The sequence below is a fragment of the Miscanthus floridulus genome, chromosome 19, assembly GCF_019320115.1.
Source record: "Miscanthus floridulus cultivar M001 chromosome 19, ASM1932011v1, whole genome shotgun sequence".
NCBI classification, from domain to species: domain Eukaryota; kingdom Viridiplantae; phylum Streptophyta; class Magnoliopsida; order Poales; family Poaceae; genus Miscanthus; species Miscanthus floridulus.
Window position 1 is genome coordinate 105,160,010 of NC_089598.1, and position 19,414 is coordinate 105,179,423.

The 19,414-nt window shown below is 47.6% G+C and overlaps 2 protein-coding genes and 1 pseudogene across 2 annotated transcripts; 1 reads left to right on the forward strand and 2 right to left on the reverse strand.

Moving 5' to 3' along the window:
• Positions 1 to 2,987: 2,987 nt before the first annotated feature.
• On the reverse strand, positions 2,988 to 4,549 carry LOC136526718 (arogenate dehydrogenase 2, chloroplastic-like). Its single transcript, XM_066519309.1, has one exon. It carries the CDS (start codon positions 4,464 to 4,466, stop codon positions 3,378 to 3,380), a length of 1,089 nt encoding a protein of 362 aa, XP_066375406.1. The 5' UTR covers positions 4,467 to 4,549; the 3' UTR covers positions 2,988 to 3,377.
• A 2,591-nt stretch (positions 4,550 to 7,140) lies between these two features.
• On the reverse strand, positions 7,141 to 16,110 carry LOC136526719 (uncharacterized zinc finger CCHC domain-containing protein At4g19190-like; annotated as a pseudogene).
• Positions 16,078 to 17,759, forward strand: LOC136526717 (pentatricopeptide repeat-containing protein At2g36730-like). The gene has a single exon (XM_066519308.1). It carries the CDS (start codon positions 16,084 to 16,086, stop codon positions 17,593 to 17,595), a length of 1,512 nt encoding a protein of 503 aa, XP_066375405.1. The 5' UTR covers positions 16,078 to 16,083; the 3' UTR covers positions 17,596 to 17,759.
• Positions 17,760 to 19,414: the final 1,655 nt, after the last annotated feature.

A 19,414-nucleotide genomic window follows, 5' to 3' on the forward strand; every position in this document is an offset into this window, starting at 1 on the left:
GTAGGGGCGGCTGGTCTCGTGGATCCCGAACACGCCACTGTAGGGGCGATTCATCACCAGCCGTTCTTAAAAAAATTGACCTGTTGCTATAAACCGTTTTTCACGTAGTGCATTTGCCACGGTAAACTTTTGCCGATAAACTTTCGTCCTTGTTGTTTGGATCCATGACAAAAAAAAAGCTAAAAATGTAAAATGAGGTGTCCTTCACACCCACCAATGCTCTTAGCTCAGTTTTGCATCTCTTGAGGTGCAAATGGACTAAATTTAGCCTCTTCTTTTACTCACTTTTAGCCTATCTATTTGGATCTATTGCCAAAAAAAAGGCTAAAAGTGCAGGACAAAAGTTTTGTCATGCGAAACAGACCAGTCCTAAAAGAAAGAGTTCGGTCACTACACCAGGGGCATGTGTTGGTTCGAGACTTCGATGCATACGGTGAAATGCAGAGAAGAGAGATGGTTAGGGCCTGATTATTTGTCTGGCTCTGTCCGGCATGGCCGCCTGCCCTTGCCTTGCCGAGGCTAGCTCGAGCCCTGCTCTCATGAGCCCTTGCCTTGCCGAGGCTTCGCTTGTTGGTTTCAACCAGCCCAAACCAGCCAGCCAACAGTATTTTTCTCTCACAATAAACTAGCACCAGCCAGCTCAAACCAGCCTAGAAACCAACCAGCGAACAGGCCGATGGTGTGTTTGTTTCGCTGCAACGAAGTGAGCCAGGTTGAACAGAGATCGTGTTTATTTGGCTGCACATATGGAATTATGGATACAGCTACGCTTGTACTCATAGAATGTGGTAGCATTATTATACCACCAAACTTTGTTCTGCTCTTGCCAATGGCATTTTTCTCGAAAACATGCATGACATGAGCTTCCCTTCTGCCCCTTTCTCCACCACGGCAACTAAGTCTCATATTCGCTTGGCTTATAAGTCGTACTTTTTCAGCTAACGAACAGTATTTTTCTCTCACAACAAATCAACCAATAGTACTTTTAACCATGACTTATCAACCAAGCAAACAGGCACATACCAGTTGGGTCTGGCCGAGGACATGAGCCGAACAAACAAACACGCCCTAGATGCCTCACTTGAGCCAGACTTAGCTCATACAAGGTTCTTTCACCAGCTTAGCTCATATAAGATGCCTTCACCAGCTTAGCTCCGGAGAAATGTGAAATCCGTTTCTCGCGGACCAGCTCGACGGCTTTTGACGTATGTATTGTCACCGAATTGAATTAGAGGTTCTTGAACCAATCAACAATTCGATACAGTCTAGCCAAATGAATACAAGCAACCATTTTTTTTTTTTGCATCGTCCGAGTGTGACCAACGCAGCCTGCATCCAAGAGAACCAAACAGGCCCTGCGTGGATCTGCTTCAGCTGCTTACTCTGCTCTAGAGTGGCAGGAAAACGGGGTTCACGTGGTGCACGCCCTGTCTGTTCTTCCCTCACCAGTTTGATTGTGTTGTGCTAGAACGTGGCATGTTCTGCCATTTAATTTTGGGCCATTTTTGGCTTATATATATATAACAACTGCGCCATTCAGATGCAGATGCAGAGCACTCCAATGACAATGATCTGACCCAGATCAATACCAGAAGCTGTTTTCCATGGTGGTGCAGCCAAAGCACACGGTTTTGTAGTTGTACTTTTGAGATTTCTTTGTATTGCTGCACCATTCGCTAGTGTTGCTGAGACTGACTCCAACGATGAGGACCCAGATACAAGACCTATTCCTTGATTTGCGTCCGGCACAGGAAAAAGGTCGCAACCCAAAAGTTCGCCTTCTCCAACAGGACGCCCCGCCGACCCCTCCACTCTCGAGCACCCCGCCCCAGCGCCTCGAGCACCCCGCCTCTCCCTGCCGCCGGTGCCCCTCCCCTCCCCTTCTTCTTCCGGCCGGATCCGGCCCTCCCTCCCCTTCTTCTTCTTCCCCGGCCGGATCTGGCCCTCCCTCCTGGCCCCAGATATTTCTGCCATGGCTGCTCCGGCGAGGCCACGCCCGAGAGCTCCGGCGAGCGGGCGCCCGCACGCCCTAGCCGCGCTCGGAGAGGCCGCCATGGCCGCCCGCCACGCCGTCCGTGGCCCCGAGCCGAGGAGCCCTATGCCGGGGCCACGCCGAGGAGCACCCCGGGCGGATCTGGCCCTCCCTCCTCTTCTTCTTCCCCGGCCGGATCCGGCCCTCCCTCCCCTTCTTCTTCCCCGGCCCTTCCGGTGGCCGCCGGATCTGGCCCTCCCTCTCCCGGATCCGGCTCTCCTCCCGGATCCGGCCGGTGGCGGCCGGTGGTGCATGGTGGTGGTGGTGGCCGGCGCCTGTGGTGGTGGTGGTGGCTGTCGTGCTCTGCTTCTTCCACCCACCGCCACCCTTTGTCGGAGCCGAGCGCGGCCAGAGCCGAGCTCCTCACCGCCGCCGCCACCCACCACTGTTATGCTCCCCCGCCAGCGCCACGGTCCTGCCTCGCCGTCGTGGAGGCGCCGCGGTCCCGGACCAGCAGCAGCTCGCGTGGAGGAGACGCAAAGGGACGGAGAGAGGACGCAAGTTTGGGTACCGTATTGCCTCCGACGCAAAAATGCCTCCCATGTTTGGGTACTCCGTTGGAGGTCTTTTTTTACCGCAAAGCACTGTTCACTATGCATTTTGAAGATGCGTCTTGGTTCGCCAACGGCCTAGGATAAGCTCAGCTGCCGCCGGTAGGTTGTAAGAAAAAAATTACTGTTCACTAATTGATAAGCCTAGCTAAAACAAAAAAGCAAACGTGCCGAAAGCAGCTTACCAACCGTAATCAGCAGCGTTCAGGGGATTTGCCCACCGGAGGTCGCTGTCGCAACCAACGACTGCGAAAATTGGGACGACAGGGACTGGGACTCACAGAGCCCGAAAGCCAGATTGTTTTTTTACTAGAAATTGCTCCTAATCCCAACATCCTCAGTGACAAACACACACGAACGCACAGGCTATTTGAGGTTGCTTCTGATTTTCCCTCGTCCTGGTATTATTACAAACTAGCAATGGCAAAGATTGCTTCTTTATTCATTTCCTTCGTCTCCATATCACAAATTCCAATGCCAAGCTGCCACATTTCCAAAGATAAGATTTTTTTTCTCTCCCTCACTTGGAAATGGAATGCAGCAGAACTGAACTGACAGGGAAGAAAGAGTTTGGGGGTTCTACTTCTTCCTCCTCCAAAAGAAGAGACAGAAAGAACCCCTCTCAAAAGAGTCAAATCTGAATTGGGGGAGAAAAATACAGATACAGACTGGTACAATGTCGCTGATGGCATGAGCAGCAAGCACGGTGGTCGTCGGAGAAGGAGATTTGGAACTGGATTACTAATAACAGATGACGAGAATTGGAGACGAGACGAATCTCCCGGCGGCCGTGGCTACTTGCGGACGTTGGAGGAGGAGACGTTGGGGGCGTGCGGGGATCCCTCGAAGAGCTGCTTCCGGAGCACGTCGTGGAGGCCGTCGAAGAGCTTCTTCTTGACGGAGTCCATGGCCCACTCGAGGCGGTTGAGCAGCTCGGTGGAGTTCTTGTTGTACATGAAGAGCCCGTTGTAGAGGTCGAAGCTGTCGCTGCAGGTGTTGTCGACGAGGCGGAGCAGCGTCTCGTACCCCTTGGTGTTGATGGGCGTGGATCGGAGCTCCAGCATGGCGAGCATCCTCCCGACGGTGTGCGTCAGGAACTGGGTCTCGGCGGCGTGCGCGTCGTGCTCGGCGCACGACATCTCCACCATCCGGCACCCTTCCCGCTCGAAGATGTTGAGGAACGCCTCGGCGCGGGCGCGGCGGGCGGGGCAGTCCCCGACCCGGACCTTGTCGAACACGAAGGGAAGGCCGTCCCAGCCGTCGCGCGCCGACTCCGGACCGAACATGGGGTGGGTGCAGATGACGTCGAAGTCGGGGGGCAGCGAGCTGAGCAGGAGGTTCTTGGGGAACTCCTTGACGGAGAGCACGTCGACGAAGAGCGTGTTGCGGCGGAGGCGGTGGACGGGCAGCGAGCGGAGCACGGCCTCGGCGGAGAGGATGGAGGTTGCGAGGAGCACCACGTCCGGGTGGCACTCGCACAGGTCGTGCGGGTCGGTGAAGAAGGAGGCCCCCAGCGTGGACGCCAGCGCGGAGTGGTCCGTCCGGGAGTGCGTCAACAGCGTGTGCCCCTGCCGCGCGAAGGTGCGCGCCAGGAACTGCCCGAAATTACCGAACCCGACGATGGCGATCTTCAGGCGCTGACGCTCCTCCAGCAGCCCCGCCGCGCGGGACTCGAAGTCGAACGGCTGGGCGGCGTCCAGCGCGCGGATGCGCTGGGCCCGCGCGCGGAGCGGCGCCGGGGACGCCGCCCCCGGGGCGTGCCCGAGCCACCGCCGCGGGGAGGCTAGGTGGGTGGCGCCCCCCGCGGCCGGGGCCGCCGGGTGGCTCCGGTGGGGACGGTTTGGTTGGTGGAGGCGGAGGGTGGAGGTGGAAGACGACAGCATCTTTGCTTGGCGTAGTTGGGGTTGGGCTCTCGGCTGCCGCTGCCGCTGCTGCTCTCCTCTCCTCTCCTCTGGCAGTCTGGCGTTTCCTTCGGCCTTTGGGTGTGGTTGCTGGAGATGGGAGTGTGTGTGTCAGTGTGTGTCACATCACATCAAACGACCCAAGTAGTAGGTGGCAGACAATACTAGCTAGGATCGTTTGGGGTTGATTCCAGTGTACTATTTGCATATGTTGGTTTTTTTTTTTAGGTGGAACGTATTTTTCTCGTATAATAGCTCTGTTCGATTTCGTATTTGGTTTATACGTTTTTTTTCAATTGAAATAGTATTTTTCTCTCACAACAATTCAGCCAGAACAGTATTTTTCAGCCAGTTTCAGCCAAAATTCAGCCAGCCGAACGGGACCAATACTTTAGCCAAAACATTATTTTCAACCAATTTCAGTTAAGTTTCAGCAAGCCGAACAGTATTTTAGTGCTTGTTTAGTTCCCAAAAAATTTCCCAAAAAGTGCTACAGTAGCCATCACATCGAATCTTGCGATACGTGCATGGAGCATTAAATGTAGACAAAAAAAACTAATTACACAGTTTTGTTGGAAATTGCGAGACGAACGTTTTGAGCCTAATTAGTCCATGATTGAACACTAATTGCCAAATAAAAACGAAAGTGTGGGTCCTAAAAAATTGGAGAACGAGTAATGGGTAAATACTCCGACCGGCCCTAAATAATTGTCGCAGTCAGTGTGCGGGCCATAAATTTAACTTAATTTATAGAAAATATATGTAATATTTATATCTCTAAATAAGTTTATAAAAAGCTAGATTTAAAGATCTTTCCAATGATACTAATTATGTACCATAAATATTAATATTTTTTAATATATATTTAATCAAAGTTATTTCTCGAGAAACGAAAACGATGTATATTTAAGGACGGAGGAAGTATTGCACAACAGTAGTTTTTTGGGAAAAGAGGGCAATCAAGGACCACTCCTCACTGTTGTAAAACGTACAGTACAATGCTTTTAGGGTTCGAGCCAAGGGAGCGACACCTTTGGTGGTGGACTGGTGTGTGCAGCTAATATTCCAACCGGGCGTATTCTCCACGGCGAACCAAGTACCTTAGTTTTGTTTTAAATCAAATCTTTTAATATTTTTGTCTGTTTCGGAGAAAAGTATAATAAAATCTACGATATCAAATGAATACAATACAATGTTAAGAGGTATTTTAGTCTGAATTTATTGGAAGGAGTTTGATGATGTAGTCGATGCATTTTTTTTTGGAAAACTCATTCAATTAGACAATTTTTGTCTTATACTAGAACAAAACTACTAATACATCTAGCATTTTTGGTACAAATGGAGGGAATGGCTAACTTTTTAGGTAAAATATTCATAGTTTGGAACAAAGTCATAAATTATGGTAAAGCAACATATATATATTATGTAAGCAATGCTTTAGAAAAGAAAACCGTATACTGCCTCCATTCATTTTCAGCTGGCCAGTTTGTAGTATAATAGACAGAGGCATAATGATCGCTTTTTAACTTCTCTCTCCCGTGCACTCTTAAAAATACTATTCCAAAAGTCATAGTGTCAAGGAGTAAATTATCATATTTGAAGAAATGTCTTCTAACAAAAACAACGTTGAGCAGTGTCCATCAATATCAATATTGAAAAGCGTCCTACAAGAAATTTACCTGACTTTTAATGGGTGTATTTCAATATCATCATTTTTCTAACCATTCTTGTAGTAGTTGTAGGGTAAATCAACCAGGTGGAGATGAATTCATCACAATTAATGATTGGTAGTCCTATATGGACAGAAAAAGCATTTTTTCTGACCATTCTTGTAGTAGTTGTAGGAGGTAAATCAACAACCAAGTGGAGATGAACTCATCACAATTAATGCTTGATAGTCCGATATGGAAAAAAAACTAGCATTCATCAGGTTGTTTGGTTGGTGGTTTGTATCATTGTTGGTTCGTGAAGAAGTACTGCTGGCTGTTTTGTGTGAGAGAAAAATACTATTCTGACTAGAAATTTATGATCGTTTACGACAAGCCACGACCAAAACGAACAGGCTGCATGTCTACCAAAATGGGTTGCCCATACCAATTTATGTCAATTTATTAACTCTAAATGCTACACGTTCTCCACTCTCCACGTTACCAATCGTAGACCCTGTTTGGTTCCGCTCTTAAAATTTCTGTCACATCGAATGTTTGACACATGCATGTAGTATTAAATATAGACTAATTACAAAACTAATTGCACAACTTGCGAGACAAATCTTTTAAGCCTAATTAGTCCATGATTTGACAACATAGTGCTACAGTATGACAGATTAATTAGGCTTAAAAAATCATCTCGTAAATTAGCCTCCATCTATGTAATTGATTTTGTAATTAATCTATATTTAATGCCCCTTATTAGTATCTAAACATTCAATATGACATGAATTTTAGGAGCGACTAAATAACCAAATACTCCGTATTTCTTTGACGAGGACGTCACCAAACATGTTAATCGCGGTACCCATGCTATACTTGCCTCGTTACCAGAACTAGGTGCAAGCTCAACATATAACAAGAGAAAGAAAAAAAGCTGATTTCGCCTAGCATTTGGAGGCCAAAGTGGTTGGTAGTGCCACTGGGAGTAGGTAAACCATTCCAGGTTCTCAAAAGGGTTAAGTCCTGGCATTTGGGAAGCACTCTTGCAGATAAGTGTTACACATTTCACAAGAAGCTTATTAGTGAGTCCACAGTAGACCAGAAGGCTAGCTCAGACAAAAAAACTAAACATCATGTAACATGCCGGGCCCCTACCACGTTCTACAACAACACAACTGTTTTAATACCCAAACAACCGTTCTCCCAGTATGAAGAAACTCCGTTACACCGTACCGTGTACATTACTGTAATAACATCACAAAGCCCTGAGACCAGCTACCAGACACCAGACTCCAAGCGGATTTTGGTGATCTTCAGAAAGGGGCCAAGTACCCTTAATGCCGTCACATCCAGGGCGATCCCCAGATATATACTGCATTACTTCTGATAGGGCAGTTTACCTATACCCTGCCAGTTCATTTTCTCCTATGATGACGGCGATGTTTATTGTGCCGATCAGAGTCTGAGTAATCAGAGGCACTAGAATCAGGGTAGTGCCGTTTCTCCCGAGATCTCCTTGAATGTCTACTGGTTTCGTAATGGCTGCTGCGTTCAGTAGTCTTGCTTACCGCTTGATCTCTTTGAATGCCTGTTGGTATGACGTGGGCTTGTATCAGAATGGCGCTGTTTCTCCATCGATCTCCTTGAGCGCCTGATGGCATCAGGAGAACTTGACTCCCTATCATGTCTCTCCTCCCTCGATCTCCTTGAGTGTCGATGGCTCCGATCAGAACTCGAGCCACTGTAATATTGTTTCTCCTTGTGCCATAGAGAATGCCTGCCTCTCTCAGAAGAACTTGATGAATAACTGTAGCGGCGCTTCTCCCTTGAATGCCTTGAACACCTCTTGCTTTCTGTGTCTCCTTGATCCTTAGAGAAGGACAATGGTGACTCATCTCTTTTCTCCTTCACGTGTTCTCTCTTCAGATGCCGCCTTGTATCTTCATGGACCTCAAATTCTGAATCAGAAGAAGACTCTAACTGGTATTTCTTCTTATGCCTATGCTGTGACTTTTCTAGCATCTATCTCAGAATCAGAATATGATGAATCAGAACAGTTTGTTTTCTTTCTCTTGCTTCTTGATGTTTTGTTTCTCTTCTCATTTTCAGAGTCTGACGATAGATGGTAACTGCTTTCATGTCTACCAGAATCCTCATGAATAGCAGACTTAGCCTGCTTATGCTTGCTTTTCTTCTTGGAACGTTTCTTGGATTTGCTAGCAGAAAAATTGGAAATGAGAGCTGGAATGTCACAGTTCAGAAAACCTGAAATACAAGGCAGCAAAAAATATTAAATCGCAGAAGTTATACATGGATGTTTGTTCATGTTTCAGACTACAAATATACCTCCATATTCATCAAAGATGCCTGCTGCCATAATCTGCTGATTAGGATCATCTGGGTCAAATCCACCATGAGGAGGGCTCATGCCTGGCTTTTGCTTAAGTTCCCACTTCAAAGGCTGTCAAATTCCTCAGATTAAAATTGACGTTTAAACAAGTAATGAGCAAATTTATGTTCCTATTGTCTATATTGGTTGGACATGTATCATGTATGGATCAAATATTGCTACAAGACCATGGTTAACTATATATCACAGACTGTTCAAAATATTCAGGTCTCTGCTACATTTCAACGCCCAACATGGTTTCAAGAATAGTGATGGAAGAAACAGACAATACTGACAAGGACGTCATGCTATCATTGGTAAGTTAAGTAATATGTAGTCATGGGGGCCAGCCAGCTAGGGTAAAAGTAAAATATACGCAGGCTCTAAAACTGGGACACATATATTTCCATATCTTTTATATGGCTTGCAATTGCAACAGAAATATACTTCAACAACATCAACAACAACAACAACAACATAGCCTTTCAGTCCCAAGCAAGTTAGGATAGGCTAGAGTTGAAACCCACCAAGAGCCCCAAATCACGGTTCAGGCACTTCAATAGCTGCTTTCCAAGTACTTCTATTTAAATATAGATTTCTAGGTATATCCCAAGCTTTCAAATCTCTTTTTATTGCCCCCCATGTCAATTTCGGTCTTCCTCTACATCTCCTCATATTATTAGTGTGGCTTAGTACTTCACAATACACTGGTGCCTCTGGAGGTCTCCTTTGGACATGGCTAAACCACCTCAACCGATGTTGGACAAGCTTTTCTTTAATTGGTGCTACCTCTAGGAGATCACGTATATTATCGTTCCGAGCTCGGTCCATTCTTGTGTGACCGCAAATCCATCGCAACATACGCATTTCTGCAACACTCAGTTGTTGAACATGTCGAATCTTTGTAAGCCAACATTCTGCTCCATACAACATAGCCGGTCTAATCGTCGTTCTATAGAACTTGTTTTTTAGCTCTTGCGGTACCCTCTTGTCACAGAGAATGCCAGAAGCTTGTCGCCACTTGATCCACCCTGCTTTGATTCTATAGCTAACGTCCGCATCAATATCTCCATCCCTCTGTAGCATCAATCCCAGATACCGAAAGATATCCTTCTTAGGCACTACTTGACCTTCCAAAATCACATCTCCCTCCTCCTGTACAACTCTGCTAAAGTCGCATCTCATGTATTCGGTTTTAGTTCTGCTCAATCTAAAACCTTTAGACTCAAGGGTCTGCTGCCATAATTCTAGTTTCCTATTTACTCCCGCCTAGCTTTCGTCCACTAACACTACATCATCGGCGAACAACATACACCAAGGGATATCTCCTTGTATGTTCCTGGTAACCTCATCCATTACCAAGGCGAAGAGATACGGGCTTAAGGCTGACCCTTGATGAAGTCCAATTTTAATCGAGAAGTAATATGTGTTACCATCGTTTGTTCGAACACTAGTCACAACATTGTTGTACATGTCCTTGATAAGGGTCACGTACTTTGATGGAACTTTATGTTTGTCCAAAGACCACCACATAACATTTCTTGGTATCTTGTCATAAGCCTTCTTCAAGTCAATGAAAACCAAGTGGAGGTCCTTCTTCTGCTCTATAAACCGCTTCATAACCTATCTTATTAAGAAGATTGCTTCTGTGGTTGATCTTCCGGGCATGAAACCAAATTGGTTTGTTGATATCTGCGTCGTTCCTCGCAGGCGCTGCTCGATGACTTTCTCCCATAACTTCAGTGTGAACAGAAATATACTTCAAAGAGGGAAAAAAAATCTAACCTCACTTGAATCAGTCTGCGCCATCATAGTTGTAAGTGGATCATCTCTTTTCAACCGACTCTCCTCATTAGGCATGATCACATCCTTCAAGGGACATTCCCGGTCACCACTTTGGTGACCATAGTTTCCACACCTTAGACATCTAACATTACGAACTTCAACTCCAAATGGTTTGATCCTTGCAGGGATAAGAGGGAAATGTGTAGTGAATGTTAAATAAAAATCTTAACAGTGATCTAGATACATCATAATGCTGCACTATTTGGATAACTGAAATGAGAAAACATATAAAGAATGACAATTTCTATAACAGAAAAAACAAAAAATAAATGGAACAGAGAAATGGACCTCCTGTTTTGTTCAGCCACTCAAATTTCAAAATAACAGACAAGGAGTAATTCATGTTTCATGTTGCATGGTTGCTTAACAGATCATCAGTAACAAGGAGTTCAATGTACCTTGGAGCATTCTTGAGAACCTCAAATTCTTGTTCTGTTGCCAATGGCCGACCAAAAACATCTTTTGGCCTATTTTTCTTATCTGCGCCTGATTGAGTCTTTTCAGGTCCCTTGTCAGCAACAACAACAACAACAAAGCCTTTAAGTCCCAAACAAGTTGGGGTAGGCTAGAGTTAAAACCCAACAGAAGCAATCAAGATTCAGGCACGTGAATAGCTGTCTTCCAAGCACTCCTATCTAAGGCTAAGTCTTTGGGTATATTCCATCCTTTCAAGTCTCCTTTTATTGCCTCTACCCAAGTCAACTTCGGTCTTCCTCTGCCTCTCTTCATGTTACTATCCTGACTTAGGATTCCACTACGCACCGATGCATCTGGAGGTCTCCGTTGCACATGTCCAAGCCATCTCAACCGGTGTTGGACAAGCTTTTCTTCAATTGGCGCTACCCCTAATTTCTCACGTATATCATCGTTCCGAACTCGATCCCTTCTTGTATGACCGCAAATCCAACGCAACATACGCATTTCCGCGACACTTAGCTGTTGAATATGTCGTCTTTTCGTAGGCCAACATTCTGCACCATACAACATAGCAGGTCTAATCGTCGTCCTATAAAACTTGCCTTTTAGCTTCTGTGGTACCCTTTTGTCACATAGGACACCAGACGCTTGCCGCTACTTCATCCACCCTGCTTTGATTCTATGGCTAACATCTTCATCAATATCCCCGTCCCTCTGTAGCATTGATCCTAAATATCGAAAGGTATCCTTCCTAGGCACTACTTGACCTTCCAAACTAACATCTTCCTCCTCCCGAGTAGTAGTGCCGAAGTCACATCTCATATACTCAATTTTAGTTCTACTAAGTCTAAAACCTTTGGACTCCAAAGTCTCTCGCCATAACTTCAGTTTCTGATTCACTACTGTCCGGCTTTCATCAACTAGCACTACATCGTCCGTGAAAAGCATACACCAAGGGATGTCCCCTTGTATGTCCCTTGTGACCTCATCCATCACTAAAGCAAACAAATAAGGGCTCAAAGCTGACCCTTGATGTAGTCCTATCCTAATCGGAAAGTCATCCGTGTCTCCATCACTTGTTCGAACTCTAGTCACAACATTGCTGTACATGTCCTTAATGAGCCCGACGTACTTCGTTGGGACTTTATGTTTGTCCAAAGCCCACCACATAACATTCCTTGGTATTTTATCATAAGCCTTCTCCAAGTTAATAAAAACCATGTGTATGTCCTTCTTCTTCTCCCTATACCGCTCCATAACTTGTCTTATTAAGAAAATGGCTTCCATGGTTGACCTTCCGGGCATGAAACCAAATTGGTTCATAGAGACCCGCGTTATTGCTCTCAAGCGATGCTCGATAACTCTCTCCTATAGCTTCATAGTATGGCTCATCAACTTAATTCCCCGGTAATTTATACAACTTTGAATATCCCCTTTATTCTTGTAGATCGGTACCAATATACTTCTCCTCCACTCATCAGGCATCTTGTTCGATCGAAAAATATGGTTGAACTGTTTGGTTAACCATACTACAGCTATGTCCCCGAGGCATCTCCACACCTCGATTGGGATACCATCCGGTCCCATCGCCTTACCTCCTTTCATCCTTTTCAACGCCTCTCTGACCTCAGATTCTTTGATTCTTCGCACAAAGCGCCTATTGGTGTCATCAAAAGAGTAATCCAACTGAAAGGTTGTGTCCATATTCTCACCATTGAACAATTTATCAAAATACTCTTGCCATCGATGTCGGATCTCATCCTCCTTTACCAAGAGATGCTCCCTTTCATCCTTAATGCACTTAACTTGGTTGAAGTCCCGTGTCTTTCTCTCACGAACCCTAGCCATCCTATAAATGTCCTTCTCTCCTTCCTTCGTACTCAAATGTTGGTAAAGATCCTCGTACGCTCTACCCTTTGCCACACTTACAGCTCGCTTTGCAGTCTTCTTTGTCACCTTATACTTCTCTATGTTGTCCACACTCCTGTCATGGTACAAGCGTCTATAGCATTCTTTCTTCTCCTTAATAGCCCTTTGGACTTCCTCGTTCCACCACCAAGTATCTTTAGCCTCGCATCCCCTTCCTTTGGTTACTCCACACACCTCTGAGGCTACCTTTCGAATGTTGGTTGCCATCTTGTCCCACTATTGTTTATGTCGTCTTCTTCCTTCCAAGAGCCCTCTTTGATAACCCTTTCCCTAAATACCTCTGACGTCTCCCCTTTCAGTTTCCACCACTTTGTTCTTTCAATCTTAGCTTGTTTATCCCTACGGGCACGCACCTGAAAACGAAAATATGCCACCAAAAGCTTATGTTGAGAAACAACACACTCCCCTGGTATCACCTTGCAATCCAAGCATGCTCGTTTGTCCTTTCTTCTTGCGAGGACAAAGTCAATCTGGCTACAGTGTTGTCCGCTACTGAAGGTCACTAGATGAGATTCTCTCTTTCTAAAGAAAGTGTTGGCTATCATCAGGTCAAAAGCTACCGCGAAGTCCAGAACTTCCTCCCCCTCCTGATTCCTACTACCATACCCAAAACCTCCATGAACTGCCTCGAAACCTGCGCTTGTAGTACCTACATGCCCATTAAGATCTCCTCCTATAAAAAGCTTCTCACTACTAGGTATAGCTCTAACCAGGCCATCTAAGTCTTCCCAGAACTGTCTCTTAGCACTCTCGTCGAGGCCTACTTGGGGGGCATACGCACTAATTACGTTCAAGACCATATCACCAACGACAAGCTTGACTAAGATAATCCTATCTCCTTGCCTTCTCACTCCCACCACACCATTCTTGAGGCTCTTATCAATCAAAACTCCTACTCCATTTCTATTCGCGACTGTCCCTGTGTACCAAAGCTTAAAACCTGTATTGTCCACCTCCTTCGCCTTCTGCCCCTTCCATTTAGTCTCTTGAACGCATAATATATTTACACGCCTCCTAATCGCGGTATCAACTAATTCTCTTAACTTACCTGTAAGTGACCCTACATTCCAACTACCTAAACGGATCCTAGTTGGTTCGACTAGCTTCCTTACCCTTCGCACCCGTCGACTCTGATGCGAAGACCCTTGCTCATTTTTCACTACACCCGGGTGCCGATGTAGCGCGCCACTAAGGAAGCGACGACCCGATCCTTGGTTACTTGACACCATGCCCAGATCACGACACGACGCGTCACGGGGGTAACGACCCGGCCCTTGCCCATTTAACACCATACCCGGGTTCCGATATGGCGCGTCGCTAAGAGGGTTACGCCCCAACGATTTTCTTTCGGGTTTCATCTCCATTTAAGTGGCTAAGTTTTTACATTGGCTCGCCACGCCTAACACAACCCTCCTCCTTTATCAGGGCTTGGGACCTGCTATGCTGGGACACCAAAGACGCCCCACCATAGGCGGAGTTTTCAGGTCCCTTGTCAGGTCTGGGAAAAAATATATAACCATGATGAAATGTAGAAGAAGCAGTCTGCAGTTACTAGGACAAAAGAAAACGCGCACCCAGGCTGAAAGCTCCATATAAGTGGGGTCTGGGGAAAGGAAATGCAATAAAATTCGAAATCGACAAATTACGGTTGCATGCTAATAGCCTCCAAACCTTTATTAAAACTCAGACAGTTGAAGAAAAGTCGAAAGTTCTAACTCCCCAAAAATGAAAAAAAAAGCACAGCAATATGTGGAAGCAAAATAATAGATATCACTTACATTGAAGAGGTACTTGCAGATGCAGTACCTTGAACCATGCCACCTGGTTCTGACCTCTTCTTCTCATCTTCAATTTCAGCAGCTTTTGCATTCTCTGCATTGTAGCCAGGTGGGCGCACGTACATAAAACTCACAGCTTTCATTACCTCCATCTGAACTTACAAAACAAATTGAATACTGATGACATCAATTCTTCATGAGTGGAAACAGTAGGATGAGCATTGAAACATAAATATAGTTGTTTATTCAGCTTAAATACAACAAAAGAAGTTTACATTTCTTGAAACGTAAGAACAGCTAGTACGTTCCACATTATTAGTGAGACTGAGGGACTGACGGTCGTCATTTCAAGAATGAAGAAAAAAATCCCCCATTTATTGTTTAACTAACTGAATTTATTCTTTGGCAACATTTTTTTTGGAAACCTTAGTTGGACAGTAAGTGAGCTGGGCAGCTGGATTTTTTTTTTTTGGTAAAAACCTAATAAGATGGACCATTTATCTGCAGGATACAAATTGTAGAATACCATACCCTTGGTGCTGCTGTCAACGGGTAAATGGACTTTGAATCTGAGGAGAAATTAACAGCATGAGGTAGATAAAGTCTCTATTAAGGTTGGTTTGCACATGAGTGTCCATTATTGTGTGGAGTGCACTATGACTATACAACAAATACAAGACAACATCCACTCATCCAGTCATCCACATTATGGTTCTCTATAGTAAAAACATCAATAAGGTGTTTCTGCTAGGTTCTGAACACAGAATTGTGAGCAGTGATTGGAACTATTTATTCATTAAGGCTTCATTAAGGAAATTGTTTACTAAATTGTCAGCATCATAGCACAATTCTACTAGTACAAAAACGTGAAACCAGACCCATGACAATTTCACTTATATAGCTCTTATTATGCTAAATTGAATGTGACTGCAATAGACAGCATCGGTGCCAGCCACGACAATACAGGATTCAGATAAGCAGCTCCTTAAGCTAATGGCAACGAGCAATTGATGCAAGGGACGAACAGCAGAGGGTATTATACCTTCTCCTTGTCCTTCTTGGAAAAGAGCGCGGTCTGCCGGAAGAACTCCTGCTCCTGTGCGAACTCCCTCTGCACCTCCTCCTGGCGGCGCTCGCGGTTGGCGTGGACCTGCTCGGCGATCCACTTGCGGCGCTGGTTCGGATACGATAGCGGATGCCACGGCTTCTGGTTGAGGTACGAGTGGCTCCACGCCGTCCCCGACTTCTCCTTCAGCTCCACCTCCCCCGCTGCCATCTTCCGCCCAATCCCCCCGCCGCTCCCCGTCACCTCCTCCTCCATCGCTCTCGCCGGCCTCCGCCTCTCCCGATCGCCGCCGGTCGAATCCCTCCCCTCCAGACTCGCAAAATTACCGAAAGACCCCTACCCCTAGCAGCGGTGAATTGGATCGAATAATTTACGGGCCGGAACTTCATATGGGCCAATGCCATTCTGGCCCAGTTCGAAACTGACCTTTCGGCCCAGTCAACAATCAATTGCAATCTTTAGTCTACTAACCTCCCCCTCCAGAAGCAATCGAACAAGCGTCCAGCTCCAGCACCTCCATGGCATGGCCACGCTCCCGGCCGCCGTCCATGCCCTCATCGCCGGCGCCTCCACTGGGCGCCACCTCCGGCAGGTCCACGCCCACCTCATCACCTCCGGCCGCCTCGCTTCCCTCGGCTCCACCCTCCTGCGCCGCCTCATTTCGCTGCACCCGCACCTCCACCTCGCTGCCGCCCACCGCCTTCTCCTCTCCATCCCATCCCCGCCACTCGACCTCTTCAACCTCCTCCTGCCGCCACTCGCCTCCTCGCCCGATCCCGCCGCTGCGGCCGGACTCTACGTCCACCTCCGCCGCGGGGGCCTTCGCCCGGATGCCCACACGCTCCCGCACGTCCTCAAGGCGCTCGGCCGCCTCGCGCCGGGCTGCCTCCCGCTCGTCGCCTGCACTCACGCGGAGGCCGTCAAGACCGGCCTTACCCGCGCCGTGGTGTACGTGCCGAACGCTCTCATGGCCGCGTACTCTGCCTGTGGCCACTTCGGGCACACCATGCAGGTGTTCGACGAAATGCCGCGCCGGACCGTGGTGTCGTGGAACACTGCGCTCACCGCCTGTGCGGACAACGGCCGCCACGACCGGTGCGCCGGGATGTTCGCGGACATGGTAGAGGCTGGGTCCGTGCCTGATCAGACGACGTTCGTGCTCATGCTCACCGCTGCGGCTGAGCTGGGAAACTTGGCGCTTGGCAAGTGGGCGCATGGGCAGGTCCTTGCCCGGCGGCTTGACATGACGCTTCAGCTTGGCACGGCTGCGGTGAATATGTATGCCAAGTGCGGCGAGGTGAGTTATGCGTCACGCTTGTTTGAGAGGATGGCAGCACGGAACGTCTGGACATGGAGCGCGATGATCATGGGGTATTCACAAAACGGGATGGCACGGGAGGCACTGGAGCTTTTTGACAGGATGAAGGATGCATCTGTTGCGCCCAACTATGTCACATTTCTTGGACTCCTCTGCGGATGCAGCCATGCTGGTCTGGTCAACGAGGGCCGCCAATTCTTCCATGAAATGCAGCATGTCAATGGCATCAAGCCAATGATGACGCACTACAGTGCCATGGTTGATGTCCTGGGACGCAACGGCCGCCTCCAGGAAGCTTTTGATTTTGTTGTGGACATGCCGGTCGAGGCCGACACGGTCGTTTGGAGGACGTTGCTGAGCGCCTGCCAGCTGCACAGCTCCAAGGACTGCATTGGCATCGTTGACAAGGTGCAGAAGAGGTTGCTGAAGCTGGAGCCCCGCAGAAGCGGTAACCATGTCATGGTCGCAAACATCTACTCTGACATTGGGTTGTGGGACAAGGCGGCCATGACGAGGAGGGTGATGAGGGAAGGGGGGTTGAAGAAGGTGGCGGGGGAGAGCTGTGTCGAGGTAGGAGGGCGGATTCAGCGGTTCATCTCCGGGGATGAATCCTGTCCTGGATTGGATGGGGTTTACAGGATTCTTCATGAGTTGAGCATCAACATGAGAAAATGGGAACCTGTGGACAAAATTTTACTTGCTGATTCTGACCTGTGAATACCATGTACGCTGACCAAAACTGTTTATGCTGTTCATGTCAGTCCTGTTTTTCTCCGTAGTTAACCGGTCAAAGCTTCAGATTTTACTCTTGTAGGCATGATAGCACATTACCATTTTCTATACTAAGAGATAAGAGATTCTGAGTTCAAATTTCTTCTTGTTTTAACACCAATCCACTCATATATTTGCTGGTTTATTTATCTTTATTATTATATATATAGTACTAAAAAAACCCTAAATGTCATTCGGTGTGTTCGGCTGGGCTTAATTGGTTGGCTGGGCTGGTTTTGGCTGGGTTGAACAGCCCAGCCGTTCGGCGGCCCAGCACCAGTCGAACGGCTGATCTACGAGCCGACCCTCAGCTCCACTTCGCACTCCCTCCCATCGTCCCGTTCCCCCGATAGCCGCCAGGGTTCTGCTCGCGCGCCGCTCAGCCTCTCACCTCCGCGCCAGCCGCGGCGGCCGTGACCTCCGCTTCACCATGCCTGCCCTGGCCGTCGTAAGCGGATCTGTCCCTGCCCGCCTCGCAACGCCGTGAGGGAGCACCATCGCCGTCGATAGCCTTCCGCGCCGATCGTCTGCTCCGCATTCCTCCCCGAACCCGCCGCCATCGACGCCCGTCCGTCGACGACAGGTAAACCCAGTTACGCGTTCGGCGTCGTCCCTCCCCCTCCGGATCTGACCCCCACGTTCTCGTTTTGCAGGTGAGTCCGGACCGTCACCCACGGATCTCCATCTCAGCAGCCCGGAATCGCCTTCCGCCCGCAAGTGCTGCATCTCAGCTTGTCGGAATTGCCTGCCGCCTCGCCGGATTCGATGACCCTAGCTTCGTTCTCGTTAACCTGCGTCCCAACTCTCCCTACTCATTGCCTCCGTACCGCGCCCCACCACCACTTTCCCCATGCCCCTTTCGTCCTTCCTGTGGCAGAACCGCCCGAAATAGCACGCTTCCGGAGGCGTCCGTCTTCCACCAGACACTAAGCACCCCGAAAACAAGCTACATCAGATGGTTCCGTCGAGCACACTCCAAGGGAGAACTCAAACAATCCACGTTTTTCCTACAGGATTCAATAATGAGAACGAGTTTATAATACTTAGTCTATTTCATATATCAAGAGTTCTCAGAAATACATTATTACAATACCAAGTTCAGAGAGCGGAATTTAAACAACGGAATTAAAATAAACTTCTAACGATAAGATACAAGGATCCGTCTGTGCCCACCAAAAGAATCCTCCACACAACAGCTACTCCTCAAGCTGCACCTGCAACAGGGGTAAATAAACCCTGAGTACACAAGGTACTCGCAAGACTTACCCGACTAGTGGGAATAATTTCCTGACTCCAAAGGATATGATAAGCTTTATGGTTTGTTGGGTTTCCTTTTTGCAAAAAGCAATACTAGTAGTGAATCCTTATGTATGTGTTTTATTAGCAGTCATGATTAGTTCATTAGCTAACCATTCTATGTAAGCACATGTTCTATTTTTAAGCAAGAGTTGAGCAATCAGATCCATTTCACCACCTTTCATCTTCCACTTCTTACTACGGTGCTAGATCGTAGACAAGTCGTACCAGATTACTCGGCGATCACGAATCAATGTGCACAGCTGGGTACCCTGAAACACACGTCCCGCTTATACCCAATCACAAGCATGACCAACCCATCACTCTCCTGTCAAGGGGTCTAGGTCCCTATCTAAACTTGGACTCCAAGCCTCCACACCTGAGTCCCGGACTCAGTGTGGTGCTTAGACCTCCACCATCTCCGCCTCTAATCAGTCGGTCTGGAAAGAGCCGGAACCCATGATAAGAG

What these genes read in the sequence shown, in the direction of transcription:
- LOC136526717 (XM_066519308.1), top strand. Translation starts at nt 16,084, where the DNA reads ATGGCCACGCTCCCGGCCGCCGTCCATGCCCTCATCGCCGGCGCCTCC.
- LOC136526718 (XM_066519309.1), bottom strand. Translation starts at nt 4,466, where the DNA reads ATGCTGTCGTCTTCCACCTCCACCCTCCGCCTCCACCAACCAAACCGT.